This window comes from Eptatretus burgeri, unplaced genomic scaffold, assembly GCF_056783735.1.
Source record: "Eptatretus burgeri isolate ZD-2024b unplaced genomic scaffold, Ebu_testis_v1 Ebu_testis_scaffold_902, whole genome shotgun sequence".
NCBI classification, from domain to species: domain Eukaryota; kingdom Metazoa; phylum Chordata; class Myxini; order Myxiniformes; family Myxinidae; genus Eptatretus; species Eptatretus burgeri.
Genome location: NW_028222851.1, coordinates 12,501 through 25,000, shown reverse-complemented (window position 1 = coordinate 25,000; position 12,500 = coordinate 12,501). Strand labels below are relative to the sequence as shown.

Here is a 12,500-nt window from a genome sequence, read left to right as displayed (position 1 = left end):
GAGGATGCCCATTCGGCGACTGGCTTTGAAGGCCAGTTTGGAAATGTGGCTTTCCCAGGAAAGATCATGGCAGATCGTGAGACCCAGAAGCTTGAATGAAAGGACTTCTTCAAGAGCATTGTTGAGAAATTGGATGGGGGGGGGGGGCGGTCTTCCAGATGGTCCTTTCAGAGAGACATTGTGAGAGTGTGAGATTTTTCAGGCTTGAAAGACATGTTCCACGTGTTGGACCAGCTTGTGATTTTATCCACATCTGCAGAGGGTGAAGAGGCTGCTGCTTGCCGATCTGTGGGATGAACCTTAACCCTTATCACCTTCCTTTTGATTAATTTCCTCAATTATATATTTTTTTAATTTCCCCAATTTGTTCCCATCTGAGTGAAGTTTTTTCTTGAGCCAAGATTTTTAAGAAAGAGAACATTAATTTTTTTCCTTTGAAAATACTCTTGGATATAATTGGAATGTGGCTTCTTGTGTCGTGTTTTTTGTTGCTCAAGGTGAGTGTGACAATTCCCAATGGATGACTCTCAATAATTTGGTACCTGTTCCATCTCATTACAGAAAATCGAGTCACCCTTCGAAGAGTTAACGCCATACCACCCTCCAGCAATGCTGAGCAAATCATGTGTTTCCCTCTTATCGTCCATGATTTGTGAGAATGCAGCAATGAGGATCTCCATGCAGGTCGGTGACCACAATGAGAGGCAGTTTTGGAGATTTTATTTTGAATCCACAACCGAGTTCTGCAGTATGGTCTGGGCCGCCAATCTTGTGTTGTGTTATTGCTGTGGTATATATTTTATAGTATATATTGCTGTGGTATATTTTGAAATGTTATGCGGTGTTTTTTCTGTGATTCCGAAACTTTATTGCACAATGTTTTGTCTTCAGGAAATAATGGACCACAAATGGTTTGGGAATTTTCCAGGAACACCTTGGAGAAACAATGGTAAGTCGTGCTCTCATTTGGTTTTTCGATGGATGCATAATTGGAAATACTGGTGGGCACTCCTGCCCTCTGAGCCAGAGTACCCTTCTTCGCCTACCTTGGGTGGGTAATGTACTGTGTCACAATCTTGGAAAAAGCACTTTGTCATTCATGAAAGAAATTTTTATTGAGCACAAAAAATCATCAGATTAATGAACAGGATGTGTAACACCGGCTTCCACCAGAGGTGGTGCTATTTCCCCCACTTTCCATTTTGGAGTGAATTTCGGTGACAGCCGTGTTTTCTCCATGAAAGCAGGAAGAGGGAAACTCAGTCACAATTGAGAAGTAATTTTCAGAAGTTGGTGCACGCATGATTTGATCATAATTTGATCCTTTCTGTGACTCTCTTAAAGCATGTACTTTCAAAGGTGGATTTTCTTTTCCATTCCAATTGTCATAAAGATATCGTTTTATCACATTTTCTAAATATTTGGGAGAATTGACTTGCTGGAAGAGGAATCTCTTTGCAATGAATCTTGTTCACTGGGATACATACAACAAAGAAACACAAGGAACTTTGATGCAGAAGGAGGAAATTCAGTCCATTCAGCCTGCACAACATCTGCACCACATCAATTTATTCAATCAAACAGTTTATCAACTTAACTTCACTTTCTTTTCAAGGCTCATAATTTTCTGGCTATTATAAGGGAGCAACCTCAACCAATGCAGGATATGGTTGTTCAGACGAGCCAAACGATGGGACTTCAATCTGCCCTCTCTTCACAGCTTGCTTTCCCAGTTTGTAAAGTTCATCTGAAGAAGGGTAACTTTCATTTATTCCGTAAGGCTTGCAACACATATGTATCCATCCTGGGCCAAGCTCGAAATCATGAAGTTACAAATCTCAAGGCTGAACTCTCAAGCTCATCTCCTACCTCAAAGTCATGGTGGTGCTTTGTCAAGTATTCTCTGGTGTTTGCTCCTCTTTTATCACCCCTCCCCCCCCTCCACTCCCCCCAATCACCTCAACTGGTGTAACTGCAGAAGCAAAGGCAGATGGTCCAATCTCTGTCTCTGCCTCCAACTCTTGGGTCGCAAACCCATCCTGATCTGTCCCTGTGGCACCCCGACATACCAACCCTCACTTTGACTTTGTACGCTACTCACCTGAGAAGGCAGAGAAATTGCTCTCTGGCCTTGACCCTGCTTCGGCATCGGTGGCCATGTTCTCAAATCCTACAAATCTGGTGTTGCTTCCTTTCTATCTGCACTGTTCAGTCTGTCCTCCTTTGGCACCCTCCCCTCTGCTTCAAGGTCAGCAAATATCACTCCCATCCACAAGAAAGGGATAAAAACAGACCTGACCAACGAATGGCCAGTGAGCTTGTTTACAATTGCAAGCAAAGTCATGGAATCCATCATTATTGCTGTGGTCCAGTCCGTCCTGCTTTCAAACAACTTGATCTCCAACCATCAGTTTGGATTCCGTCCTGGTCCCTAAACTCCGGATATGCTTCTTCTCCCATCTGAGCAGTACGTGGAGGTGCTAAATCTGTAATTCAGACCGTTTTTCTGGACATTTCTCGGGCATTTGATGCAGTCTGTCATTCTGCATTGTTTGCACAGCTCTCTGGTTTTGGTATCGGAGGCCGCCTTCCTTCCTGGACTCTTGACTTTCATGTAGTCAGTAGGTTGAAATCAATGGAACCCTCTCCTACCCTCTTCCAATGGAGGCTGGAGTTCCCCATGGCAGTGTTTTGGGCACAGTTTTGTTCCTGCATAAATGACCTATCTGATCCCCAACCATCTTTTCTTGCTCGTTTCAGTGTGTCCTCCCAACCTCCTGTTCCTCTTGTTCTCTTTATTTTCTGCCTTGATTTTTGTCCTACTCTTCAACCGACCTTGCTCTTATCTGACCCACTCCTGTCTAGAAAAAAGTAAAATCTCCATGAGATCCCTTTGTAATCTCCTTTATAATGTCTCAAGTCCTGTCTCCTTCATTCACTGTTCATAGCTTTGTCTATCAAGTCACAGAATCAATATTGTCATTGTACACTGACCCCTCTCTGAGGCAGTCAAGTCCTTCTTCAGATGTGGTGACCAAAAGTGCACGTAATATTGTACATGAGACCTCACTAAACTCTGATACAATGTTCAAACCACCTCTTTTGATTAATAATTTAACCCCTTGTAAATACAAACAAAAACCCTATTTGCTCTCCCGACTTGGCACTGCGCAGTCTGCTTACCCCCGCCCCCATATCTATTACCACCCCCAGATCCCTCTCCTCTTCGACACGTTCCAAGATTGCCCCTTATCACATGTAATCCACACTTTTATAATTCTTACCCATCCCCAGCCCTTCACATTTGTTACGTTTACCCTTTGAACCCGAGCGGCCGTTTTTCCTGCTGCGATTCAAACCTCCACATTCCTGAACAGCCATATTTTTCTCCAGGGAGCCCAGGGTGGGCAAGCCAAAATTCCAAGGAGCTCAGGCTTCAAAGGGTGAAACTGAATCTGCCAAATCTTTTGCTCAATGTGTGAAAACAATTTGACTTTTCAAAATCTCATCAGCTCCCTCTCTGCTCTCAACCTGACATCAAAGCTTTATGTCATCTGCAAATTAATAATCCAACACCTAACACCATGGTACAAATCATCGATGTAAATGTTGAATAATAATGGTCCAAATACCGATCCCTGGGATACCCCAGGACTTACCTCCTGTCAGTCATAATTATTTGATGGTTCCGATCACCATGGCGGTTTTCAATCCAGTCAGTCACCTGACGAACCACTCCGCAGGCTCTCACCTTACTATGTCTGACAACTTTCTTTGTGGTGCCTTATCAAGTTCCTTCTGAAAATCGAGATAGACCACATCCATTACCCCTTTTTATCCAATCAGACACTGCTTCATGGAACCCGAATTCAAAATGAACATGACCTCCCTTTAATCCATGATGAATGACTGCATGCATGTCGTTGAAATTTACCAAAATGTTTCGCCATCTGATCCCAAATTAACATCTCCAACATCTTTATGGAGTTAATTGAACAGGTCTGTTGTTTTCTGATTCGATGGTGTCTTTGTAAATAGTTAGAGGTTGTCAGTAATATCTCAATCTGTTACATGCCAACCCTAGTCAATATATTTCAATTTTGGTGTCCTCAAAGGTGTTGATAAACAGGATGGACGACAATGTCCCCGAGTCATCGCAAGACCTTAAAGGCACCTGGGATTCTGACCAACCAAGATCTTTCATTGGTCTGACCCTCACAGACTTTCATAATTGCATAAGCCAGATGGTCAATTAGGTAAAAACAGGATCAAAGTGTGGCTCGGAGATGAGACAGTCGTTTGAAAGCTGCAGGTGTAAGGCCGACAAGGAAAAAGACCAAGGAAAGAGCCATTCCCACCAGTTTGTAATGAGCATCCAGCCCAATGACACAGCCCAAGGGCAGAGGAGAGGTCATCATCTGCAACCCACAGACCCCCTATTTTTTCATTGTTCACTCTCAATGACTCGTCCTTTACACTTCACTGCTCAACCCGATCACGAACACATTGTTGACATTTGACATCTTCTCCATGCTACCTCCTTCCCACTTCCTGCCTGATTTTTGCTTTCTGTCAGCAAATGCCTGATTTATTTTCTCACGACACACCCTCTCTGTTGCCTTGAATGTTATGGGATGCCAATTGTGAACTTCATCGTCTGATCTCTCTGTCTCTCTATCTCCCTCTTTCACTGATGGTCCACACTCATCACAGAGCGTCGGTGTCATCGAAGCAGCTTCTTGAGCAAGGGTTATATTTGGTGGTTTTCCGTCACCTTCTGAGCAGTCGTTTTGGTCGGAATTTGTAACTTCGCCATGGTGCCGGCGATAGCTTGCCTTCTCTTCATGAAGGAGTGAACATCATCACTCATCATTTGTTTAATTTGCCATTGAGGATCCCAATTTTACCCCTGATTAATTTTTTCTTCTTCCATCATTCACGTATTCAGCAAAATTTAAGGAAAATCTTTTCTTTTTGAAAGGACTTGAACTACCGACTTGCTTTTGTTGAGTGTACCGACAACGGTTACACTTAACAGGGCTCTCAATACAAGAATTGATCAACTTGTAGAAATATGTGTTAAAAGCCGGGATGGTATCGATATCTTATAATACATCTGATCAGGTCATAAGATGTTGGAGTTATGATCACCGCGTGGCTCGTCGATCGATTCATGAGGAACAAGTTCTTTGGTGAACCTTGTCCTCACATCAGAGATATTGTCATGATGCTGTTTCTTCATCTGTGTCATGGAGGTGTCGCTGTAAATGTCCACTTTATGGAGACATTGAGTGTTTGAAGTGAAATCTTCTTTTGAAATTCAGCGATGATCATGATGTGATCACATCACCTGAGTGTGTGCAATCATCACGATGAGAATTTATGACAATAACTAAAAACCCCATGCTCGTTCACCGGAGGGGACAACACATTTGAGCTCCATCTGTCCATCCCACCTGTGGTTTTTCAGCCTTTACTCCCCATACCCTTTAACATATTGACCTGAAACTTTGTGCACGGCTTTATTATGATAAGTTGCAGAACAAGTTCGAGTTTCACAGCGTTTCATCAATTTTTTTTGTGGAGTTTTACCATTTTTAAGGCCCTGTCACACCTTGACGATTTAGCCAGTGTATGCCTGACGTATGCAAAATTTGGCGAAAACGCTGGCACACGTCGAATACGTTATGGGTTAGTTTGTATACGTTAAGAGCACGCTGGCATACGTCATAGTACGCTGGCATATGTCGTAGTATGCTGGCATACGTCTTTGTACGCTGGCATACGTCTTAATATGCTGAGGTGATAGACAAAGTTTCCATGCTTGAAATTTTTCGACGTATGCCAGCGTATGACTCGCACGTTCTGCATAACGCTGACCATAAGTTGAAGGCACGTTACGTGATCGTTGACACACGTCCACACACGTTACTTGTAAGTTACTCATAAGTCGAAACACATCAAGGTAATGGTTTGCGTCAGTGTGCCAGACTCCCTGGTTTTTTTATTTTTTATTTTTCTTCGGTATGATGGTGATGTTGACACTTCGATTTCTCGTGCGGTTATCATATAATATCATTAAGAGGCTTCCGCTCAACGATTTAAATCATTACCGCACTAGAAATCGAAGTGTCAACATCACCGTCATACCGAAGAAAATAATAACAATAATAAAAACCAGGGAGTCTGGAACACTGACGCTAACCATTACCTCGACGTGTTTCGACTTATGAGTAACGTACAAGTAACGTGTGTGGACGTGTGTCAACAATCAAGTAACGTGTGTCAACGATCGCGTAGCGTGCCAACAACTTATGCCAGCGTATGCGGAACGTGTGTCATTCGTCGAGTACGTCGAGAAATTTTCAACATGCTGAAAATTTCTCGACATACTTGGCGTATGATGACGTATGACAGAAACCCATGACGTATGCCAGCGTGCTTCAGCATGCTCTAAACGTATACAAAACTTAGCCACAAGGAATTCGACGTGTGCCAGCTTGGTTCGACAAATCTTTCATACGTCGGCATACGCTGGTTAAAACGTCAAGGTGTGACAGCGGCTTCACATTTCGATGTCTAGTGTGGTTATGATTTGAATCGTCGAGCCGCAGCCTATGAATAGCCCACGCCACGTGATCGTCGGCGATACGCTGCCGCGCTTTGCATAAGTTAGACTGTTGTTGGGCATAGGTTGTGAACGCCAACAACACGCTCAGCATTCGTTGGTTTAAGTTACCTATATGTGATTAAAACGTTCTGTGTACATTACTAATACATTATGCAAACATCCAACATGTTATTATACGCCCAAAACTGAAAAAAAAACATCAATAGTTCACCGTACGCCAGCGTTTTCCATACATTTTGAGACCTTGCCATATGCTGGCTAAAACGTCAAGGTGTGACAGGGCCTTAAGATTTAGAAAATATCACATGTGAAGGAATTCTCACTCGTGTAATTTTGTTTTTGTTCTCATTCGACCTCCTCTCAGAATCCCTCCCTCCCAAGGTTGTTGTTGAAGAGAAAAGAGTCCATGAAGGAGTTCCTGGAATGGAAATAAATTATGAGAACATTGAATCAATACATATTTTCAGGAGTGATTGTGTACATGGCAATCCAGAATCAGAATCAGTGTCATTACCTGTCCTGGAAGAGGTAAACACCTTGTACCTCATGATGGTGAATTAATGTTTGTTGTGTTGTGATGTGAAGTTGTGAAGCATTTTCGATTTTTCTGCCGAAGATTTCAAAGTGAATTGATCAAAAACAAGAGAACATTTTCATTTCTTCTTCATGATCGTTTTGATGTTTTTTGTTGTTGTGAATTTCTACAATGGAAGTTAAAAGAACAATCAGAGATTGCAGGCTCTCACCAAGACTCGTTTTGTGTGGTGTTTGTGTGTTTGTGTGTTGGTGTGTTGGTGTGTTTGTGTGGTTTATAGACGGTGTATTCACGACCGACGTATGATTATGTTAACACAGCGGCGAAACAGACCTTTTCTGGTTCATTGTGTGGATTCACGTTCCAATCACGTGTATTTTGGAGACGTACACACAATGTTAATAGGACATCCTTTAAAGACACACTTGTATTCCCAAAGTACGAACTTCAAGGACGTGCTCACATTGTAATTATTATACTTTATAGAGAAAAAAAGATAACATGTATGTAACAATGGCGATCACCAGGTGGTGTTTGTGGCCGACAAGAGCACATTTTGTGCAGACAGACAAACAAACTAACAAATGGACCCAAATACAATACCCTCTCGAGGGTAATATGTGAATGCCGGAGCTGTGTGATTGTATCGTTCTTGCTGAGTACAGTGTTCGTTTTTTCAAGATAATTCATGTGATTGTTGTTTCCACTACAGGAGACACCCAAACCCTCACAGGAGATTCAGGTGACGCGCAGAGGAACTTGGCAACGTCTGCGCAGATTCTTTAAGAGACTCAAGCCTCGATGTTTAAGACGTCAAGGTGGGAGGATTGAATAATCAGGGGAATTTGATGAGTACCTTATTTGGACTCGAGTTTCTCTGGAGGAGTATGAAAAGGTTCTTCTTCATCACAAAATAAAACCATGATTTTCCACAATATGTCATCACACTTATTTACTTATTGTCTCCACACAGGCGAGCCAGATGAATAGCAGCCTCGACTCTTCCGAAACTTTCAACATGACATCGAAATGGTTCGTTCAGTGTTTTTAATATTAATTGTTGTTGACAAGTTTCCTTTCCTGAATTCCAAAACCCAGTCGAGTTTCTCTTTTAATACAGATTACAGATTCCTTCCCCCTTCCCTCTCCCCCCTCCCTCTCCCCTTCCCTCTCCCCCCTCCTTCTCCCTTTCCCTCTCCCCCCTTACCTCACTTCCATTCGCTCCCCCTCCCTCTCCCCCCTTGCTCCCCCTTCCCTCTCCCCATTCCCTCTCTCCCCTATCTTCCCCCCTCCCTCTCCCCCTCACTCCTTTCTTCAATGAATGAATGGATTTTTTGGCAAAAAAATAAGTTGTTGTTTTTACTGTGGAAATGTTTAAACTTTTTTTTTTCCCTGTAACAGGGAGGGGAGTTTCAAATTATTATTTCTTGAAGTTCTCTGTTTTAAAACTGATTTTATCAGTCACAGCCCAACATTTGCTTCTCTTTTTGTTGACACGTCACGCTTGTTTCAGGTTTTTAATTTTGCATTTCCGTAATAGATGACACTGTGCCAGGTGTGTTCGAGTGCATTGTTTCCTGATAGGAACAGCAATAGTGATGTAAAGACAATTTGTGTGAATTTTTCTCACCGCAGCCCGGACCCTCAATTCCAGTAGAAGATTCCCGTGAAGTTGAAAGGACTTTCTGAGAGCTTGGACAAGTTATTGAAGAAGCTCGAGTCTCTGTTTCAGACATCAAGGTGGGATGATTGAATAAGGAGGGGAGTGTGACAAGGACCTTGTTTTGAACTTTTCTGGAGGTTTATCAAATGTTCCATATTCATCACAAAACACAACATTGATTTTCCACATTATGTATTTCGGAATGATGCCTGGTGTTGGCGCAGTGGTTAGGGCAGCGGCTTGGGATCCAAAAGGTCCTGAGTTCAAGCCCCGTTGGGCCACTGCATTAATACACCAGGGGGTTGACTCAGCCTGTCATCCTTCCGAGGTCGGTGAAGTGAGTACCAGTAGACTGGGCCGGTGTATACCCCGGTTAAAATAGGTGTACCATATCCCTGTGTTGTAAGAGGCGACCAGGGTTGCGTCAGGAAGGGCATCCGGTGTAAAACATGTGCCAAATCACTATGCGGATCATACGGATGATCCGCTGTGGCGACCCCTAACGGGAGCAGCCGAAAGAAGAAGAAGAAGAAGAAGAAGAAGAAGAAGAAGTATGCATTTGAGGTTCTATCCAGCCAAAAATATCAAACAATTCTTTATTTTGAATCATCTTTGCATTTTAGATGGAAAATAACTAACTGCACAAGATATTAAAAACAAGAACTATCACGAACAATTAAAACTCCAAGTTGTTCTGAAAGGCCACAAAATCCAGAAAGAATGCTTGGAAATTAAACATCTCCTTCTCTCCCAAGAAGTGAATGCTTAAACTGAAAAAGGGGCTCAAAGATGCAAATACAGTATCGACACTACATGGCTAAAAGTGTGTGGACACCCCTTCTCATGAGTGGATTCGGCTATTTTAGCCACACCCATTGCTGACAGGTGTATATAATCAAGCACACAGCCATGCACACTCCATGGACAAACATTGGCAGTAGAATTGGCCGGACTGAAGAGATCAGTGACTTTCAATGTGGCACTGTCATAGGATCAAGTCAGGTCATAGGTCATAGGTCAGGTCAAGTCAGGTAGGGAACCATGCGCCGGACCAGCGCGTCACTGCGTCCACTTTCCGCGGAACTCCAGGGGCCTCCATCTGGCCATCCCCCAGGCAGATGCCTGGCCCATCCCCATCTCCTTTTGATGCTGATCAACCTGCTGCAACCAAGAGACACGGGGTCAGCCAATTGGCCTCCTCCACTCACGAGGCTCCCTTAGTGACAGAATCTGGTGAGCAGGATTAGCGTCAGGAAAATGAGCCACATGTCCACACAACCGCAGCTGACGCTCATGGACGATGCGGATAAAAAATCTCATTTTAGTCTCTCAGCAACCACTTGTTGGACACAAAGTCTGACCAGCAAGAGCCAAGGATTCCCCGAAGAGTCCTCGTACCAAAGGAATTCAGTCTCCACCTCAGATCCCTGGTCAGAGTCCAAGTCTCACATCTCACATCCATAGGGTTCAGGATAGTTGAGTAAGGTTGTTTGATTTCAGGAAGTAAAACTTTGAAGGACATGAGTAGAGAATTGGGTGATGTAGATTAGGAGACTCTAACAACAGGACAATCAGCATCAGAGAAATGGGAAACCTTTGAGGACCAAATGTGTTGAGTGCAGAGTAAGTACATTCCAATGAGGTGCAAAACTAGAAACAGAAAGAGGCCAGGGTGGTTGAGCAGTGAGAAAAGGAATGCTATTAATGAGAAGCAGAAGGCATTTGTTAGGTTTAAAATAACAAGACTGGAGTTAGATTTATATCACTGTCGGAGTAAACAGAAGCAAGTTAAGAAAATAACTCTGCAAGTCAAAAGATAAAATGAGAAGGACATAGCTGAGAATATTAAACATAATAGCAAGGCTTTCTTCAAGTATGTCAGAGGAAAAGAACAGGATAGGACCAGGGAAGGTGTTGGAGGCATTAATTAAGGACCAGATGAGGAACCATTTAAATAAATACAAACTAATTAAAGGTAGTTCCTATCTGACAAATCTGTTAGAGTTCTATGAAGCAGTGTCTGATTGGGTGGATTAGGGACAGGGAGTGGATATTTTGTCTCGACATGAAGAAGGTATTTGAAAAGGCACCACATCGGAGGTTCTTCGCCAAAGTGAGGTCTTGTGGAGTGACTGGTCAGGTAGCTAATTGGATTGTAAACTGGCTTAGTAATAGGAAGCAAAGAGTGGCTGTGAGTGGGAGGATGTCTTGCGAGAAAGTTGTGCGGTACTTCAAGGATCAGTATTCGGACCATTACTCTTCATTATTCACATCAACGATTTGGATAATGGGGTGAAGAGTTAGCTTTCCAAATTTGCAGATGACACAAAGGTAAGGAGGATAGCATAGGGGGTTGGGATCAGATTCAGGAAAGTATTGATACTTGCATCGATTGGGCAGAAGATTGGCAGATGCAATTTATCCAATTTATCCAAACAAATTCTCGAGTGTTGAAAGTTCCCAAGAATACAGTGAGCTCCATCATGAGGAAATGGAAAGAATATGGAACTCCCCAGACTCTTCCTTGAGCTAGCCATCTGACAAATCTAAGCAATTGGGCAACGGTGATGAAGGACCGAATGACGATTCTGACATCGCAACGGAGTTCCTTGGCTGAGATGGGAGAACCTGCCAGAAGGACAACAGTCTCTGCAGCACTTCACGAATCTAGGCTTCATGTGAGAGTGGCCAGACTGAAGCCACTCTTGAGAAGAGGGCACATGACAGCATTCCTGGAGTTTGCAAAAAGGCATGTGAAAGTCTCTGAAAGGATAAGGCAAAATATTCTGTGGTCTGCTGAAACGATTGTTGAACTTTTTGGCCTGAATGCAAAGTGCTACATCTGATGAAAACCGGACACAGCTCATTCATCATTTACCACCATCCCCACCGTGAAGGAGGAAACAATTAATGGAGGCAAATACAGTCAAATGTCTTTGCTGATGACTCCACCCTCTGCCATACCATCTGTCATCCCTCAGATCAGCAAGCAGCAGCTTCTTCACTCTCTGTAGATCTGGATAACATCACAAGCTGGTCTGACACTTGAAACATGTCTTTTGATCCTGACAAATCTCACACTCCCGATGTCTCGCCAATGGGACTGTCTGGAACCACCCCCTCCCCCCATCCAACACTGATGCTTCCCATCCAAGTTGACAGAAGCTTTAGCAAATCTGCATGGAACAATGGGAGAAAATCCCCAAATCCAGATGTGCAAAGCTGATGCAGACATACCCAAGAAGACTTGAAGCTGTATTCACTGCGAAATGTGCTTCGACAAAGTATTGACTCAGGTGTTGAATACTTATTGACGCAAGACATTTCAGATTTTCATTTTTCATTCATTTCGAAAAAATTCTGAAAACAAGTATTCACTTTGTCATGATGTGGTATTTTTGTGTTGATTGCGGACAAAAAAAATTAGATTTTATCCATTTTAACTTCAGGCTGTAAACAATGAAATGTGACAAAAGTCAAGGGGGTGTGAATACAGGTCAATCTACCTTGCACATGCTGTCGGCACTGGAAATACATTCTGTCGGCACTGTAAATGACAATTTGATAAAATTGGTGAAATTCAATCGATGTTCAAGGAACGGAATCTAATTGACTTGTGCTCCATCAGATTGAGTGTGGCTCCTCTTTCTCTTGATGTTTGGTGACACCTC

The 12,500-nt window shown here is 43.0% G+C and overlaps 1 protein-coding gene across 1 annotated transcript in view; it reads left to right on the top strand.

Moving 5' to 3' along the window:
- Positions 1 to 564: 564 nt before the first annotated feature.
- The window catches only part of LOC147007017 (uncharacterized), a 13,275-nt gene continuing 1,339 nt past the window's right edge, over positions 565 to 12,500 (top strand). The window contains exons 1-6 of the mRNA XM_085867635.1: positions 565 to 684; positions 892 to 949; positions 6,996 to 7,159; positions 7,879 to 7,984; positions 8,140 to 8,198; positions 8,802 to 8,906. Of these exons, the coding sequence (XP_085723761.1) occupies positions 610 to 684; positions 892 to 949; positions 6,996 to 7,159; positions 7,879 to 7,984; positions 8,140 to 8,156 (420 nt within the window). The 5' untranslated portion in view covers positions 565 to 609 and the 3' untranslated portion in view covers positions 8,157 to 8,198; positions 8,802 to 8,906. The remainder of the gene's footprint in view (positions 685 to 891; positions 950 to 6,995; positions 7,160 to 7,878; positions 7,985 to 8,139; positions 8,199 to 8,801; positions 8,907 to 12,500) is intronic.